The sequence below is a fragment of the Microcaecilia unicolor genome, chromosome 3 (genome assembly GCF_901765095.1).
Source record: "Microcaecilia unicolor chromosome 3, aMicUni1.1, whole genome shotgun sequence".
NCBI lineage: Eukaryota > Metazoa > Chordata > Amphibia > Gymnophiona > Siphonopidae > Microcaecilia > Microcaecilia unicolor.
Genome location: NC_044033.1, coordinates 36,576,426 through 36,595,476, shown reverse-complemented (window position 1 = coordinate 36,595,476; position 19,051 = coordinate 36,576,426). Strand labels below are relative to the sequence as shown.

General features: G+C 43.2%; 1 protein-coding gene across 2 annotated transcripts in view; it reads left to right on the top strand.

Annotated features, from left to right (window-relative positions):
* Window positions 1–19,051, top strand: part of LOC115465396 (follicle-stimulating hormone receptor-like) — a 355,843-nt gene that overhangs the window by 285,621 nt on the left and 51,171 nt on the right. For both annotated transcript variants that reach the window (XM_030195840.1, XM_030195839.1), the window contains exon 3: window positions 1,543–1,617. In XM_030195840.1, coding sequence (XP_030051700.1) covers window positions 1,543–1,617 — 75 coding nt within the window. The remainder of the gene's footprint in view (window positions 1–1,542; window positions 1,618–19,051) is intronic.

Sequence of the window (19,051 nt, the reverse complement as noted above, 5' to 3'; positions counted from 1 at the left end):
CCCAGAAAGCTAAGCCGGTGACCCTGACTGAGGGGCGAGCCGGGGGTTACACACACATATCACAACTCTGCCTCCACTCCTCCCAGACTACACTGTTGAGAACAACTAAGTGGAGATTAGATAAAAGTTAGACACACTCTTTCCATGCAACCAACTTTATGCATAAGTATATGTTCTGCACTGGTATAAAAGTCCTTTTCTTCATGTGAAATGGGCTTAAGATGCAGCAAACGTTTAGCGAAATTATCCCATGCGCTGTTGAAATGAACACAGTTGTCTACTTTTGCTTTGTTTTAAGGGGACAATCTTACCATTTCCCCTCTTTTCTTCAAACGAAAACTGTTGATCTGTTGTATTTAACTAAAAGATTATCCAGTATTATAATCCCCAAATTCTTGACATTTCATGTTTGGTGACTTTTTGTTGCTGTTACTGTGGTTTGTCCTATTTACATCCAACAAATTTAATAGTCCCTGATTTACTTCTCAATGTTTCTTCACCAAATTACTTAGTAACTTCTCATACTTGTCACAATCTCTCAACATATCTCTTGTATTTCAAATTTTGCCTCAGAGGTGCTTAATTGTCCACTAATAAGTTTCTGGCAATTACTTTAGCACCAAAGTCCTCATCGGCTTCTACATAACGTTTAGAAGTATTTAAAGCACTTAACTTAAATATGCTCGGACTGTCAATGGGTAATCCCGGAAATAATCGAGTCGAGCGGGCGCTAGTAGCGGCATAAGGGGGAAGTCCTTGACACAGCCGGGAGGCGAAACATGCATGTCGGACAGCGTTGAGCCCCCAGTCCGAGCATATTTAAGTGCTTTAAATACTTCTAAACGTTATGTAGAAGCCGATGAGGACTTTGGTGCTAAAGTAATTGCCAGAAACTTATTAGTGGACAATTAAGCACCTCTGAGGCAAAATTTGAAATACAAGAGATATGTTGAGAGATTGTGACAAGTATGAGAAGTTACTAAGTAATTTGGTGAAGAAACATTGAGAAGTAAATCGGGGACTATTAAATTTGTTGGATGTCATATTTGCATTGTCCCTTGTAAGAGGAAGATATGTTAACTGCCTATATATTAGTGTTGCCCTAAGTTTAAACATCGGACATTCTGTTCAGCTACAGCAAAACAGGAGTTCTGGACTCACATATCACCTAAAAGCCCCTTTTCTTTTGGGATTGTCACGGCTGAAATGATACTTCACGCTTTGTAGTATTAGGATTTGATTACTCATATTTCCCAATCAAAGCTCATGGCAAGTTACATACCAGTGCGGTAAGCATTTCCCTGCCCAAGAGGGCTTACAATCTGGGTACATGGAAAAGATTCAGTGAAGGACTGATCTTATGGAGACACCTAGTGGCAAGCTAAATTTTCGGAGAGAAACTACCTGCAAAATGGTGGCAAGAGTAAAACTGTAGAACATAGTGATGTGCATTTGGTTTATTTCAATAAAGTACTGACATTTGTATGAGAAACTGTTATCTTTTCTTGCTATTCTGTAAAATATTTTTACTTCTCTTCACAGAGAAATAACTCAGAATGATGCCCTGCAAACTATAGAAGCTAATGCGTTTTCTAATCTCTCCACATTAAATGAAATGTAAGTAATGAAAGATCTCAGAGTATAAATATAATTTCCTGCAAACCTTGAAACCTACTAATATGAAGATAACTGCATATTTTAAGCTGTGATTTACTTATCTGTCACTGTAGCAAAGGATTCCAATCATGATGGCTTCGGGAAAGTGAGGCAGGTAGCAAACAGGGTGATGCAAAGGTATAAGGCATCCTAGGCAAACCCTTAGCCTTGCAACCCCTCGATACGTTTTTAAGATTGCAGGCTCCCCTCCCCTCCTCACCCCAGATTTTGATAATTAAACTTATGAAAACGCTGTGTGGCAAGTATCTTCCTGAAGAGAATTCTCTAAATGTACAAAATAGCAAGGGTATCTGATTTTACTTCATTTCATAGATGGAGGAAAAGATCTCAGATGCCCGGCTTCTTGTTATAATTAGTTCAACAAAACTGCCGTGCGAACTTCCTCACCAGTCTAAAAAAACTCCTTACAATCAATTTTTTTATAATCACTTTTTTCTTAATTTTCCTATTCCTTTCTTTCTTTCTTTCTTTCAATTTTAATAGTTTTTCTCTGTTAGGGACCTTAAAAAATTAAGGACATTTTTTATTTGATTCAGAGGGAATTTTTGTCGGTTTTCTCAACAGAGTGTCTCCGTTTCACTGTATGCTTCCTCGGGAGACAAACCGCCAACTTTTCATTCTTAGTGTTCTGGTTGTATTCTCGATTATCGAGGTCGACCTGTAAAAATACAACCAGGACATTAAGGGGTCCTTTTACCAAGGTGCACTGAAAAATGGTTTGCAGTAGTGTAGGTGCAGGTTTTGGGTGCGCGCCAATCCATTTTTCAGCACGCCTGTAAAAAAGGCCTTGTTTTGCCGAAAATGGACATGCAGCAAAATGAAAATTGCCATGCGTCCATTTTGGGTCTGAGACCTTACCGCCACCCATTCACCTAGCAGTAAAGACTCATGCGGTAACAGGCGGTAATGACCTACGCGTGCCAAATGCGCGCCCAAAAACAAAAAATATTTTCCAGATGTGCATAGCGGACACGCGCCAAAAATGAAATTACCACAAGAGCCACATGGTAGACAGGCGGTAACTCCATTTTGGCGCATGTTGGGCGCACGTAGACACATGGCTTAGTAAAAGGACCCCTAAGGGCCCTGTTTACTAAGATGCGCTAGAGGCGCATTAGTGCTTTTAGCGCGTGCTAACCATTAGCGTGTTCTAATTGTGTAGGCGCCCACAATATTCTTATGTGTGCCTACACAGCTCGCGCTAATTTTGTGCACACGCTAAAAATGCTAGCGCACCTTAGTAAACAGGGTCCTAAGAATGAAAAGTTGGTGGTTTGTCTCCCGAGGAAGCATACAGTGAAACGGGGGCGCTCTGTTGAGCAAACCGACAAGAATTCCCTCTGAATCAAGTTAAGTGTCCTTAATTTTTTAAGGTCCCTAACAGGGAAAAACTATTAAGATTGAAAGAAAAGAAAGGACGGGAAGGAATTAATAGGAAAATTAAGAAATAAAGTGATTATAAAAAATTAAAAAATTGATTATAAGGAGGTTTTTTTAGACCGATGAGGAAGTTCGCATGGCAGTTTTGTTGAACTAATTATAATAAGAAGCAGAGCATCTGAGATTTTCCTCCATCTATGAAATGAAGTAAAATCAGATACGCTTGCTATTATGTACATTTAGATAATTAAACTTAGCAATTATGACCAGTCTAATGCCACGCCTCCTAAAATGATCCTGTAAAAATACACAGAAGTGTAAAAGTGTGCTCTGATTGGGTCTATGAGTTTGCATGGTTGCCAGGAACTATCGTTTTGCCTCCTTGCAGGTACTGTTTGCCAGCCCCCCTCCTCCCTCCAGATGCTGCTGCTGCCCTAGGCAACTGCCTATTCTGTTTAATAAATTAATCTGGCCCCAGTGGGGAAGTGTAGCATTTAATGAACACTAGCTTAGTTTGATTTAATTTATTAATTTCGTATTTCATTCTTCACAGTACATTGTAGAGGATCACAAGCAAAATAACAGACATAACCATTAGAAACAACACGCAAATATAAAATCAATTAAAACAATAAAAAATTGCCTGCAAATTCTTCATTTACTGTTCAAAGCATTCTCTAGATAGCAGGGCCTTCAGTAGCTTTCTAAACATCAAAATAATTAATCTCTTAGAATCAGTGGAAGTTTAGTCTAAAGAACTAGATCGACATAACTAAAAACCTCTCTAGGGGGGGTCTTTTACTTAGGCACGTTGGTGTTTTTAGCACGCGTTAAAAATAGGCACGTTCTAAACGCTAAAGACGCCCATAGGAATGCATTGCCGTCTTTAGCATTTAGCATGTGCCTATTTTTAACATGCTAAAAACGCCAGTGCGCCTTAGTAAAAGACCCCGTAGATTTCCTGTCAAACTAAGTGAAAGTAATTCCAGATAGTCCCTACAGTGAAGGTAATAAAATCTGGGCAGGCTTTAACTTATTAGAGCTGATTTAAATTCATACTTCCAGTGGAAGCCAATGTAACCTTTTAAGACTAGGAGTTACTGGATTGTGGTAGGCTGCTGTGCTTTGGATCACCCGTATTCTTGTTATGGTTTATTAGTGCTTGATATACCGCCATACCTAACTGGCAGTTCACAGCGGTTTACAAAACAAAAATAATACATACATCAAAGTCACGAAAGGACAGGAAAGATGAAACAATCATTTCAATTTTGTAGAAACCTTTGAGAAAAAAAAAAAAGAGGAAGGGGTCGGGAGGGGCATGGGAAATAATAAACTGAGGCAGAGTGAAACAGCCAAACAAACTTTAATCAGGAGGAAAAGCCCTTTTAAAAAGCCAGGTCTTTAGTAAAAGTTTTAAATGATTGCTCTGTACAAATGGAGAGGGGAAGAGAATTCCAGAAAAAAAAGAAAAAAACAAAGTAGAAAGCACGATGCCTAGTACTCTCCAGTTGTGAATTTCTAGGACTGGGGAGAACTAGACAAAAGCCATATAGAGAGCAAAGCAAGTGAGAAGGAGATTAAGGCACAGTGAGGTTAGAGAGAATACTACTACTACTATAAATCACTTTTATAGCGGGGCTGGTGTTTTGGGTGGTGGGGCTTGTTCTGGGCAAGACTTCTACGGTCCGTGTCCTGAAAATGGGGCTAGTTCTGGGCAAGACTCTACGGTCTGTGTCCTGAAAATGGCAGATACAAATCAAGGTAAGGTATACACAAGAAGTAGCACATATGAGTTTATCTTGTTGGGCAGACTAGATGGACCGTGCAGGTCTTTTTCTGCCGTCATCTACTATGTTACTATGTTACCAGTCGTAGGCAGCGCTTTACAATTGAACATGAAGAAGAAAGACAGTCCCTGCTCAAAAGAGTTTACAATCTAAATCAGGACAAACAGACAGGACCAAAATGGATAAGGGAAGGACAGACAGAAGGACACATATGGATAAGATAAAAGTTACAAGTCAGGAGTCGAAAGCAGCATCAAACAGGTAGGCCTTTAGCCCGAATTGAAGGCTGCGAGGGATGGAGCTAGACGTAATGGCTCAGGAAGCCTATTCCAAGCATAAAGGACATCCACTTTAAGAGCCTGGAAAGTCAGAGTGAAGAGATAATGAATAATATGTTGTTCCACAGGCAGCCAGTGATATTTCTGCAGCAAGGGGGTAACATGATTGAACCTATGAGAATGGCAGAGAAAGCGGATAGCAGTGTTTTAGAGGGACTGAAGACATTGGAGATTAAAGTTGTTTGTGGTAGACTTACGCAGACATTACAATACAATAGTCTGTTTTACTGAAGACCAGTGCAATCATGATTTTAACCAAGTTTGTCCTAGTGCGTTTTTTCTAGCGAAAAAGGTGCCGGTACTCTAATGCTAGGCTGCCCTTCAGGGGTGGGGTGATCACTGAGGGACCCACCCCACAATAGCCAGGTCCCCTGCAACCAGTCACAGAATCTATGACAAGGCAGAATTGGTGTGTAGAGCCTGAACTCTTTTTTTTTTTTTTTTTTTTTTTTGCATTTTCAATATACATTACAAGTCATATACAACTTGAACAGGCAATACGGATTCATATTAAGTAACTATTAACATAACTTTCTAGAAGCATATTAATTAATCCTCTTTAGAGCACTAAACCCTGGTGACCTGTGAAGGAAAATGAAACACAAAGAAAATATAAACAAAATGAGCAATATAGCATAGCAGATCTCTACTCTATCTAACACCACTTAGCTTGTATTAACCAGCAGCCAATTTCTTCACCTTAATAAATTCACTCAAATGTTTAGACTGAAAAAACACATATTTTATCCCTAAAAACTTTACTACGCATTTACATGGATAGTTTAAGTAAAAGGATGCTCCCAGAGCTATAACATCAGCCCTCATGGCTAGGAAAGCTTTTCTTCTCTCCTGAGTGGATCTTGTTACATCTGGAACATCCATACTTTTTTACCTAAGGAAAGTGTTTTTGCTTTTCTGAAATAGAATCTTTTAACATGTTCCAAGTCTTGTTCAAAAACAAAGGAGACTATCAAAGTCCACCTTTCAGTTTCTTCAGTCATAGAAGTATCTAGAATTTCTGTTATATTCAATATGTCCCTTTTCTGTATGGAGTGAGCCTCTGGAGTTGATTGTGAATCAGGTAATTTTTTTGGCTGTATATAGTATAGCTTATTTATTGGTGGAAACATATCTGGGGTATATTGTAATATTTCCATTAGATATTTCTTAAAAGCGTCCAGTGGGCTAACTCCAATAGATCTAGGAAAATTCAAAAGGCGAAGTGTCAGTCTACGATGAAAATTTTCAAGCTGTTCTATTTTCCGATGGACAAAAAGTCTGTCTTTTACTGTTGTCACATTAAATTCCTGTATGGTCTTCACCTCTTGTTTTAAATCATTCATCTGAGTCTTAAATTCTTGTTTAGTATTTTCCATTGTGTTAGAAAGTTAATCCATTTTACTTACAAGAGATGAAATTTCTTTAGTGGAATTGGCAACTGATACCTCCAAGCGCTGGAGAGCTTCTAAAACATTGTCCAGCGTCGCCGTCCCAGTTCGCTTCGTCGAAGCACCAGGCTGAGGAAGAAAAATTTCTTGTTTCTTCCCTTCGTCGGTCATCGCCACCTTCAATCCTCGATCCAGTGGTTGCTGCGCTACCGAATTCGGTCCGCTATGCCCCTGTTGGAGGAGGCGCCCTTCGAGCTGGGGCGGCGCTCGGTGGTCCGGGGGAGATAAGGTGGTATCAAGGCCCAAGCCTCCGTGAGCTCCTTCCCATGAGGCAGCGGGACTCCTCCCGGATATCAGAGTAGGCGTTTTCATGGCGTATCTGTCCATTGTTTGTTGTCCTGTAGGAGGTCGAGGCGTTGAGGTTTCAACCTTCACCAACCCTTTACGCTTGGTATGGGGCATTATCAGTAGGAAGAATAAGGTTTCAGGAGACAAACATCCAGAGTTTGCACACCACGAAAATTCATGCCGCCATCTTGTCATGTGATCACCCCCCAGCCCCCCCCCCCCCCCCCCGAGCCTGAACTCTTTAATTAAAACTTGGGATCCATTGGTCAGTTTTTGCAGACAATGGAAAAGGTGTTGGTACTCAGTCGCCCCCAAGTACCCCCTCAAAAAAACCCTGGTTTGTCCTATCCAAGTACCCATGTAGTTGGCAAATCATACACTAAGCTCAGCAACGAGAATTAACAATAGATAAAATGTGACTGAGCCAAGTTATCCAGGCATCCAGCTTAACTCTTAAATGAGTAACACACTCTGATCCTTATAATTGTATTTCTAACAAAACAGAATGCCTAGAAGGTGGCCAGTTTTCTCTGGAGATCAGTGTACTTGTCGGGTTTCGATTTTATGGACCATAATCTTGCACCCAGTCTTCTGCCACCTTAAGACAGGAGTTGTTACTAGCCCCCTTCTGGGAGGCTGACATGTACTTAATAATTAGAAAAATCAGCTGCAAAGAAATATTCTAATCCCAAATCTGTCCATCTCTTTACCCAGTAGGGCTGAATTATTAAAAAGTAATGAGGATAGTTCGGAGCCTTGTGACACCCCATGCTTAAAAGAAGAAATGAAAATGTGTACACCAAAGTAAAACAATTATGCACATCAGTGGCGTTCCTAGGGGGGCTGACACCCGGGGCAGATCGCCGATGCGCCCCGCCCCCCGGATGCAACGTGACCCCCCCCCCGGCAAAAGGACACTCCCCCCCCCCGCAAAAGAACCCCCCGCAAAAGAACCCCCCGCCCGGGTGCACGCCGCTGGGGGTGTGCTGCGCGCGCCTGTCCGTCGTTCGTTTCATGCTCCCTCTGCCCCGGAACAGGAAGTAACCTGTTCCGGGGCAGAGGGAGCATGGAAAGAATGACGGACAGGCGCGCGTGGCACCCCCCCCCCCCCCCAGTGGCGTGCACCCGGGGCGGACCGCCCCCACTGCCCCCCCCCCCCTAGGAACACCACTGGTGCACATCTTTACTTTTGGATTTACTTCTTAAAGAAGGGAAAGGAAATGCATATATCTTTAGGGTGGCTTTGAACCACTGGCCTGTTCTTTAGTGTTTAAGTAAATTATTGATGCAGTCAGGAATCTTATTGTGAGTGCATGACTAATTCAATAGACACTGATGAGCAGCATTATTGCAGATGAAAAGGAATTGGATTGAAAAGCATGTTGCTTTACTAGTAGCATTACTTATTTCAATAGCCCTATTGGATGTACTGGTGGCCTTTGCAGACTTTAGTCGATGCACTATTAAATGGACATCTGTCTTTGAGTACATGCAGCCTATTCATAGCCGCCGAGATGGGGGGCAAGGGGGACAAAATTCCCTGGGCCTCCAAGGGGGGCCCGGCGCCGCAGTCCCACCCGCACTCCGTCGTCGACCGTCTGCCCCCTGCATTGAAATCGCAGTCTCACCTCCGTGAAAGCAGCGCTGCAGGCAGCAGAGCGCCTCCCTTCGGCCCTCCTTCCCTCCCTGTGTCCCGCCCTCATCTGATGTAACTTCCGGAGGTGAGACTGCGATTTCAATGCAGGGGGTCCGGCCCGATGGCGGACGGAGGGAGGAGCGGCGGCGACCTCGGGGGGAGCAGTGGCTGCGGCGATCTCAGGGGGAGCATGGCGGCGGCGGCGATTTCAGGGGGCGGCCTTGCCCCGGGCCCGGCCCAGTCTCTCGGCAGCCCTGAGCCTATTGCATTGGAACTGCATCTGCAGAGAACTGTGCACCCTCTGTATAGGGTGAGGCAAAAAAAAAAGGAACCCCCTAGAATTAGAACATAAGAGGAGCCATACTGGGTCAGACCAATGGTCCATCTAGCCCAGTATCCTGTTTTCCAAACAGTGGCCAAGCCAGGTCACAAGTACCTGGCAGAAACCCAAATAGTGGCAACACTCCATAATGTTTTGCTGTTTTCTCAGCAATCGTTTGGAATTTCAATGTGAAATTTTACAGCTTTATTTGTTGTTACTGTCTACATTTATGTGCTGAGTGGAATGAGATTTTCTTTAAACACAGTGAAGTTACAGACTTTTTAGCATGACTACCTAGCAATTTTCATGCGTTCAAAAATGTACTGTAAAACTACCATTATTTGAAAGAAAAAATGGAATACTAGCTTACTGTTAATGATACCACAGCGATATAGATGTTTGTCTGGGGAGCAATGTTGGAGGCTTATCACAAGCTCCACCGAAAGCCGCAAGCAATCACCAAACTCAAGGAAGCGATGCAGACGATCTGGGACAGCCTGCCACAGGGACCAATTGACAAGAGCTTCCCAAAGTGACTGAAAGCCTGTGTTAAAGCTTGGGATGGACACTTTGAGCAAATTCTGAGACACTGTTACTTGTATCATTTGAATGGCGTTATTTTGCTGTGCTTTAGCTCAAACATTTTTTAACGCGCAAAAATCGCTAGGTAATAACACTAAAATGTCAGTAACATCAACATAGATTAAGATAATTAAATGTTGTTTAATAGTAATATGTACATATGATGACTAAATAAGTAGGTAAAATTTCTCGTTGAACTTCAAACCAGCTGCTGAGAAAATGGCAAAAAACTGTAGGGGGTTACTTTTTTTTTTTTTCGCCTACCCTGTATAGTGGAATTATCTCCAGATCCATATAGAAAGACTAATATTCATCCAGTTTTAAAACGTTTGGGCCCAATAATTAAAAAAAGCCGGGCTCCTAAATTTGCCCTCTAATTTCAGTCAACCATAGAAGTTTAAGTTTTCTGCTAAAAATTCACGTAAATCTAGGAGTGGGGGCTGGGGAAGAATAACCAAGCTGCAGTAAACTATGGCGTTTTACCCCAGCTTAGTTTATTGTGGTAATCACTAGCCAACAATTAGGGAGTGCCATAGGTTACTGACTCCCACAGTAAAGGAATAATGTAATTTTCAATTAGCCTCACAAGCTGTCTTATTTTATTCCTCAAGAGCACTGGGCTGATAACACACTAAGAGGGGCATATTGGAACGCGAACGCCCATCTCCATGGGTGTCTATCTCTGAGAACGGGTACGTGAAGGGGCGGGACAAACCGTATTTTGGAAAAAAAATGGGCGTCCATCTTTTTTCCGATAATAGGGTTTGTGCCAGCCAAATGCATTGGATTTATGTGGATTTGAGCTGGGCGGTATCATTTTTCAGCGATAATGGAAACAGAAGGCGCCCAGCTCAAAAACAAACAAATCCAAGGCATTGGGTCGTGGGAGGGGCCCGGATTCGTAGTGCACTGGTCCCCCTCACGTGCCAGGACACCAACCGGGCACCCTAGGGGGCACTTGTAACAATTTTTTAAAAAGTTAACTACCTCTGAAGTCCATAGCTCCCTTCCCTTGGGTGCTGAGCCCCCCAAATCCCCCCCCAAAACCCACTCCCCACAACTCTACACCATTACCATAGCACTTATGGCTGAAGGGGGGCACCTAGATGTGGGTACAGTGGGTTTTGGGGGCGGTTTGGAGGGCTCCCATTTACCAGCACAAGTGTAACAGGTAGGGGGGGGATGGGCCAGGGTCCACCTGGCTGAAGTCCACTGCACCCACTAAAACTGCTCCAGGGACCTGCATACTGCTGTGATGGAGCTAGGTATGACATTTGAGGCTGGCATACAGGCTGGAAAAAACAAGTTTTTAAAGTTGTTTTTTTTTGGATTGGAGGGGGTTAGTGACCACTGGGGGAGTCAGGGGTGGTCATCCCCGATTCCCTCCGGTGGTCATCTGGTCATTTAGGGCACTTTTTTGGGACTTGTTCGTGAAAAAAAGGGTCCAAAAAAAGTGACCCAAATTTGCGCTAAAAACGCCTTTCTTTTTTCGATTATCGGCCGAGGACGCCCATCTCTCCTCGGCCGATAAACACGCCCCAGTCCCGCCTTCACCACACCTCCGACAGGCCCCCGTCAACTTTGGCCGTTTCCGCGACAGATTGCAGTTGAAGACGCCCAAAATCGGCTTTCGATTATACCGATTTGGGCACCCACGGGAGAAAGACACCCATCTCCCGATTTGGGTCGAAATATGGGCATTTTTCTCTTTCGAAAATAAGGCGGCAAGACTCTCAGGGAGCCTCTCTTTAAGGGGCTGGTGTTGTCAACAAGGTGTGTGGCAGAGGGAATCCCCCTGTCCCAGCAAATAACCCCCCCCCCAAAGATACTCTCAATCCCCCTACCGTCCCAAAGATAGAGAAAGACCATGTGTTTAAGTAGCTTGGTGGCCCAATGCTCCTGGATCACTGGGCTAACGCTGTTTCAGAGGTGGCTTGCAGGCAGCGTTAGTCCTTTACATTGGGAGTCAGCAACCTGCGGTACAGAGATACCACAGGTGGTTGACTCCTGTGATAAATCAAAGTATGGTAAAAGCATGTGTTTTACCACTCCTTGATAATTCCCCTCCCCGTGCTCTTAAAAAGCACGTCATAATCTTGCCAATAGTAAAATATAATGCCGTGCTTGTTTTTATTATTTTGGTCTGCTGCTTTCCTCCTGGCCATGGGGTAAGGTATCACTTACCGTGTGGCCATGCTGGGGAGAGCACTTAACACCATCCACTGAGGTGGCGGTAAGGGATCCCGCACTAACCCAGTGGTAACAAGGTAGCAATTGGAAGTGCCCGATTAACGCCGGGTAACTGCAGCACTAAAAAATATGGGCCTAATTTTCCTAGCATGGGAAATGGCATGCGCTGGTACTGGAACTACCACTGGTGCCCGCATTGGACCGGCGGAAGTTCCAGGTTGCCACGTGGTAACCCTTTAGTAAAAGGGCCCCTAAGTGCTTTGGTATACAATAATCTTTACTCTGTGGCTTGGAGCACCTAATGACATTACCAACTACCGTCCAATAGCATCTATCCCACTGGTAGTCAAATTTAATGGAAGGCTTGGCAACCAAACAACTAAATGATTACATAGAGAAATTCACAATACTGCCCGAATCACAATCAGGATTCCGCCCCCAACACAGCACCGAAACAGTATTACTTACTCTATTAACTAAATTCAAGCAAGAAATAGCAAGAGGTAAAAGTATACTTCTCCTACAATTTGACATGTCCAGTGCATTCGACATGGGCAGCCATAATATATTACTAAGACTCCTAGATTACTTCGGAATCAGCGGAAATACACTTAAATGGATCAAGGGCTTCCAATCCACAAGAACATACCAATTGAAAGCTAGCACAAACATATCATAAGTACATAAGTACATAAGTAGTGCCATACTGGGAAAGACCAAAGGTCCATCTAGCCCAGCATCCTGTCACCGACAGTGGCCAATCCAGGTCAAGGGCACCTGGCACGCTCCCCAAACGTAAAAACATTCCAGACAAGTTATACCTAAAAATGAGGAATTTTTCCAGTCCATTTAATAGCGGTCTATGGACTTGTCCTTTAGGAATCTATCTAACCCCTTTTTAAACTCCGTCAAGCTAACCGCCCGTACCACGTTCTCCGGCAATGAATTCCAGAGTCTAATTACACGTTGGGTGAAGAAAAATTTTCTCCGATTCGTTTTAAATTTACCACACTGTAGCTTCAACTCATGCCCTCTAGTCCTAGTATTTTTGGATAGCGTGAACAGTCGCTTCACATCCACCCGATCCATTCCACTCATTATTTATACACTTCTATCATATCTCCCCTCAGCCGTCTCTTCTCCAAGCTGAAAAGCCCTAGCCTTCTCAGCCTCTCTTCATAGGAAAGTCGTCCCATCCCCACTATCATTTTCGTCGCCCTTCGCTGTACCTTTTCCAATTCTACTATATCTTTTTTGAGATACGGAGACCAGTACTGAACACAATACTCCAGCTGCGGTCGCACCATGGAGCGATACAACGGCATTATAACATCCGCACACCTGGACTCCATACCCTTCCTAATAACACCCAACATTCTATTCGCTTTCCTAGCCGCAGCAGCACACTGAGCAGAAGGTTTCAGCGTATCATCGACGACGACACCCAGATCCCTTTCTTGATCCGTAACTCCTAACGCGGAACCTTGCAAGACGTAGCTATAATTCGGGTTCCTCTTACCCACATGCATCACTTTGCACTTGTCAACATTGAACTTCATCTGCCACTTGCACGCCCATTCTCCCAGTCTCGCAAGGTCCTCCTGTAATCGTTCACATTCCTCCTGCGACTTGACGACCCTGAATAATTTTGTGTCATCGGCGAATTTAATTACCTCACTAGTTATTCCCATCTCTAGGTCATTTATAAATACATTAAAAAGCAACGGACCCAGCACAGACCCCTGCGGGACCCCACTAACTACCCTCCTCCACTGAGAATACTGGCCACGCAATCCTACTCTCTGCTTCCTATCTTTCAACCAGTTCTTAATCCATAATAATACCCTACCTCCGATTCCATGACTCTGCAATTTCTTCAGGAGTCTTTCGTGCGGCACTTTGTCAAACGCCTTCTGAAAATCCAGATATACAATATCAACCGGCTCCCCATTGTCCACATGTTTGCTTACCCCCTCAAAAAAATGCATTAGATTGGTGAGGCAAGACTTCCCTTCACTAAATCCGTGCTGACTTTGTCTCATCAGTCCATGTTTTGTATATGCTCTGCAATTTTATTCTTAATAATAGCCTCCACCATCTTGCCCGGCACCGACGTCAGACTCACCGGTCTATAATTTCCCGGATCTCCTCTGGAACCTTTCTTAAAAATCGGAGTAACATTGGCTACCCTCCAGTCTTCCGGTATTACACTCGATTTTAGGGACAGATTGCATATTTCTAACAGTAGCTCCGCAAGTTCATTTTTTAGTTCTATTAATACTCTGGGATGAATACCATCAGGTCCCGGTGATTTACTACTCTTCAGCTTGCTGAACTGACCCATTACATCCTCCAAGGTTACAGAGAATTTGTTTAGTTTCTCTGACTCCCCCGCTTCAAATATTCTTTCCGGCACCGGTGTCCCCCCCAAATCCTCCTCGGAAACCTAACTGCGGAGTACCGCAAGGATCACCGATCCTTTTCAACCTCATGATGACCCCTCTAGCCAAGTCCTTATCCATTCAAGGCCTTAACCCATTCATATATGCTGATGACGTCACAATATATATCCCCTACAAACACGATCTGGCAGAAATCACCAACGAAATCAAGCTTAGCCTGAACATCATGAACTCATGGGCAAATGCATTCCAATTAAAACTCAACACAGAAGAAACATACTGTCTCGTCATCTCATCCCAATACAACACATACAAGCCCACAAACATAAACACCCCAGGTTATACCCTTCCTATTGCTGACAGCCTGAAAATTCTCGAAGTAATAATCGACCGGAACCTCTCACTAGAGAACCAAGCGAAATCTACCATAAAGAAAATGTTTCACTCAATGTGGAAACTCAAATGTGTGAAACCGTTCTTTCCAAGGGAAGTATTCCGCAACTTGATATAATCAATGGTATTGAGCCATGTAGACTACTGCAAAGGAATTTATGTGGGCTGCAAAGAACAAATTATAAAGAAACTTCAGACCGCTCAAAACACAGCAGCCAGGCTTATATTTGGAAAATCATGTTTTGAAAGCACCAAACCCCTCCGAGCAAAACTGCACTGGCTCCCAATCAAAGAACGTATCACTTTTAAAATCTGCACCCTGGTTCATAAAAATATCTACGGCGCAGCCCCGGGTTACATGACAGACCTCATAGTCCTGCCAACCAGAAACACAACAGGATCAACACGAACATACTTAAATCTTCACTACCCAAGCAGCAAAGGACTCAAATACAAATCAACGTATGCATCCAGTTTTTCCTATTTAAGCGCACAACTATGGAACGCACTGCCAAAAATAGTAAAAACAACGTACGACCACCTAAATTTCCAGAAAGAACTAAAAACAATCCTGTTCAGAAAGGCATATCCCACCAACCCAACATAAAAGCCTGAGCACCTGCAACACAACAAAACCAAAAATCGTAATGGATGCTCCTATACCTACCATAAATGAACCTATTCTACTACAATAACACCTGTATTTGTTCATTCCGAATCTGGTGAACGCCACTACGGTACTATGTAAGCCACATTGAGCCTGCAAATAGGTGGGAAAATGTGGGATAGAAATGTAACAAATAAAATAAATAAATAAATGGAGGCACTCAGTTACAGAATTAACCCTTCATGAGGGTCATTTTATAAGAGGGGCGTTAGAATATAAGAACATAAGCATTGCCATACTGGGAAAAACTGTGGCTAATCCAGATCACAAGTACCTGGCAAGATCCCAAAAGAATAAAACAGATTTTATTTTGCTTATCCTAGAAATAAGCACTGGATTTCTCCAAGTCCATTCTTAATAAGGGCTCATTTCTTTTTGGTAATTATCCAAACCTTTTTAAACCTGCTAAGCTAACTGCTTTTACCAACAGATTCCAGAGTTTAATTACATATTAAGGGGTAATCAATAGAAATAGAATAAAATAAAACAGAGAAAAGAAAATAAGATGATACCTTTTTTATTGGACTAACTTAATACATTTTTAGATTAGCTTTCGAAGATAGCCCTTTTGAAATACTTTGATGTTTCACTTATATATGCTGTTACTTATCAAAATTTGCTTATTTCTGATCTGACAAAGAAGGGCTACCTTTGAAAGCTAATCTAAAAATGTATTTGTTAGTCCAATAAAAAAGGTATCATCTTATTTTCTTTTCTCTGTTTTATTTTATTCTAGTCTATTTCTATTGATTACCTTTAAAAGTGGACTAACACGGCTACCACATCCCTCTACATTAAGCCTAAAAAATCGACACTGAAAAAAATGCTTAAGCGCTTTTCTATAAACCTAAAGTTAGGCGCGGTTTATGGAATAGCGCTTAAGTGCAGGGGCCGTACATAAATTTAGAAGTGTCCATTTGCACCAACGAAAATGTGGATTAAATGCCCCTGCCTATATTTACACATGGAACCCCCATATTCTATAATTGCACACGTAACTCAAATCCATGCCCACGCTCCACCTCGAAACACCCATGACTCTCCCATTTCCATGCCCCTTTTTCCATGACATGCATAAAATTTAAGTGTGGATCATGTGCCTAAATTTACGTGCGTACATGGTGATTCATTTCAATTAACACCAATAAATGTTTGTTATCAAGCCAATTGTTGGCACTTATTGGCTCATTAATCAATTAAATTGCATGCGCAAATTGGGAATTGGGCACATGCCTAAATCTGCGCACACAATTTTTGCTGACTTTTATAGAATTAGGAGGTAAGTGAAGAAATTATTTGTAGCGCTATTCTGTGCAAATGAGACGGCTCTTTTATTGAGCTCTATTTTCGCCCGTGTGGCCATCAGCGAATATATATATCTTTACCAGACGTTGGGGCATTGAAGTGATACCACGTGCATGTTACAGAGTTTCTCTTTGACCCCTGAGGCAGGCGTTGTTTCACGCCGAAACACGGCCTGTGTCGGGTCATCAATAAAGATTTTCAATTGTCCCAGTCTTAAAGGCCCAGTGTTGCTTTTCTTTTGTATGCTTTCTCTGTATGCTGTTGTACCCTCTCTATTCGTGTCATGTGTCTGTGCCTGCCACTTACACTAGTGTTTTTTAAAGTTTCAATTTGCTACCCTGCCCATCAAGGAGATATCTGGGCAGCTAACAGGCTAAAAAGTATAAGGTAAGAAGGCACTGAAAAAAGGGTAGGGTAGAACTACAAATGCATATAAGAAAGGGGTGAAAGAAAAGGAAAACTGAGACTGGTTAGATGGGTCTCACAGGCCCCACCTCTGTGTACCCTGCAGGGGTGGTCTTTTTTATGTAAGCTATATCTGTATCTGTGAACCAAGTTTCTGTTATACATAGGAGATCTAGTTTATAAGTCTGAATTAGGTTCTGTATGAGGTGATATTTTCTTTGGGCTGAGCGAGTATTGAGGAGGCCTATATTAATGGGAGAAGACTTTGAGGTCATTGCGCAAGTGATGGGAATCAATAAGAGTTGTCCTACCTGCATGTAATTCACTTGAGGAGACAGCCGATTAGGGCAGTGTCCCCAAATGACAGGAATCGGTAGCGATAGACACATGGGAAAAAGGATTTGACTTAAGAGCCAGAGAAAGCCAATGGCAAAGATTTTCCAAACAGAAAATCCATAGTAGGTGAATGCGTACTCAGGTGCGTACGAAGAAGCGTACAAAGGAGCAGGACCTCTACGCGGCATGCGCTGCGTAGGATGAAAAAATAAGGACGCTACCAGTGATGTCACTTCCGTTGTGAGCGGACGGGGTTGGTGCTGAAACCGCTGCATTTACAGTGGTTTGGATGCTTGAAGCACACAGAGATGAGTCCTGAGAAACACCAATGCAGACACAGTCACAGCATGCAGAAAAAAGCAGAGTTGATAGTGAGTGTACCGCATAAGGTGAAAACATAAGGACGCTACCAGTGAAGACACTTCCGGTGCGAGCTGGCGGGGGCTGGTACCTAAGAGGCGCCTTCTTTTCTTCTTATCCTAGATGCCGTGTTATAAAATTACCCTCCCTGTGAATAATTTCGTAAGGAGGTTTCTAATGTAAGTATGTTTCTAGGCACTTATTGTAGATCAATTTTGTCTAGCTTAAATGGCAGAAATCACTTCTACATTGCAGGTGTAAATTTCCTTGCCTATAATTTTTAAGTATATTTATAAACTAGCTTATTTTATCATCTACACACGTACATATTTGATGCTAGCTTGCATTTTATAAGAGACAACAGGCATATGTGGCAGTATCCCTCTCACTTTATAACAGGTCACCTAAAATTAAACACATTTGAGCACATAAATTTATAGAATGCTGCCATCCATGTGCATGGATGGGCAGCCTGGATAAGCCATATGGAGGGGCATAATTGAACAAAAACGTCTATCTCCATGGGCGTTTATCTCTGAGAACGGGTCCGTGAAGGGGCGGACCGAACCGTACTTTCGAAAAAAATGGACGTCCATGTTTTATTCGACAATTTGTGAGCTGGGCGTTTTTGTTTTTCAGTGATAATGGAAAATGAAAGCGCCCAGCTCAAAAACGAATAAATCCAAGGCATTTGTTCATGGGAGGGGCCAGGAGTCGTAGTGCACTGGTCCCCCTCACATGCCAGGACACCAACCGGGCACCCTAGGGGGCACTTTTACAAAAACAAAAAAAAAGGTAAAAGAGCTCCCAGGTGCATAGCACCCTTCCCTTGTGTGTTGAGCCCCCCAAATCCCCCTCAAAACCCACTGCCCACAAGTCTACACCATTACTATAGCCCTAAGGGGTGAAGGGGGGCACCTACATGTGGGTACAGTGGGTTTGGGGGGCGGTTTGGAGGGCTCCCATTTACCAGCACAAGTGTAACAGGTGGGGGGGGGGATGGGCCTGGGTCCACCTGCCTGAAGTCCACTGCACCCCCTAATAACTGCTCCAGTGACCTGCATACTGCTGCCAGGGAGGTGGGTTTGACATTTTGAGGGTGAAAATAAAAAGTTGTGAAAGGCATATTTTGTGGTGGGAGGGGGTTTGTGACCACTGGGGGAGTCAGGGGAGGTCATCCCCGATTCCCTCCAGTGGTCATCTGGTCATTTAGGGCACTTTTTGTGGCCTTATTCGTGGAAAAACAGGGTCCAGGAAAAGTGCCCTAAATTCTCGCTAAAAACGCATATTTTTCTTCCATTATCGGTGAAAGGCGCCCATCTCTGATCGCCCGATAACCACGCCCCAGTTCCGCCTTCAGCACGCCTTCGACACGCCCCCATCAACTTTGTCCGCATCCACGACGGAGTGCATTTGAAAACGTCCAAATTCGGCTTTCGATTATACCGCTTTATTCGTTTTTGTGAGATAAATGTCTATCTCCCGATTTGGGTCGCAATATAGGCATTTTTCTTTTTCAATTATAAGCTGGA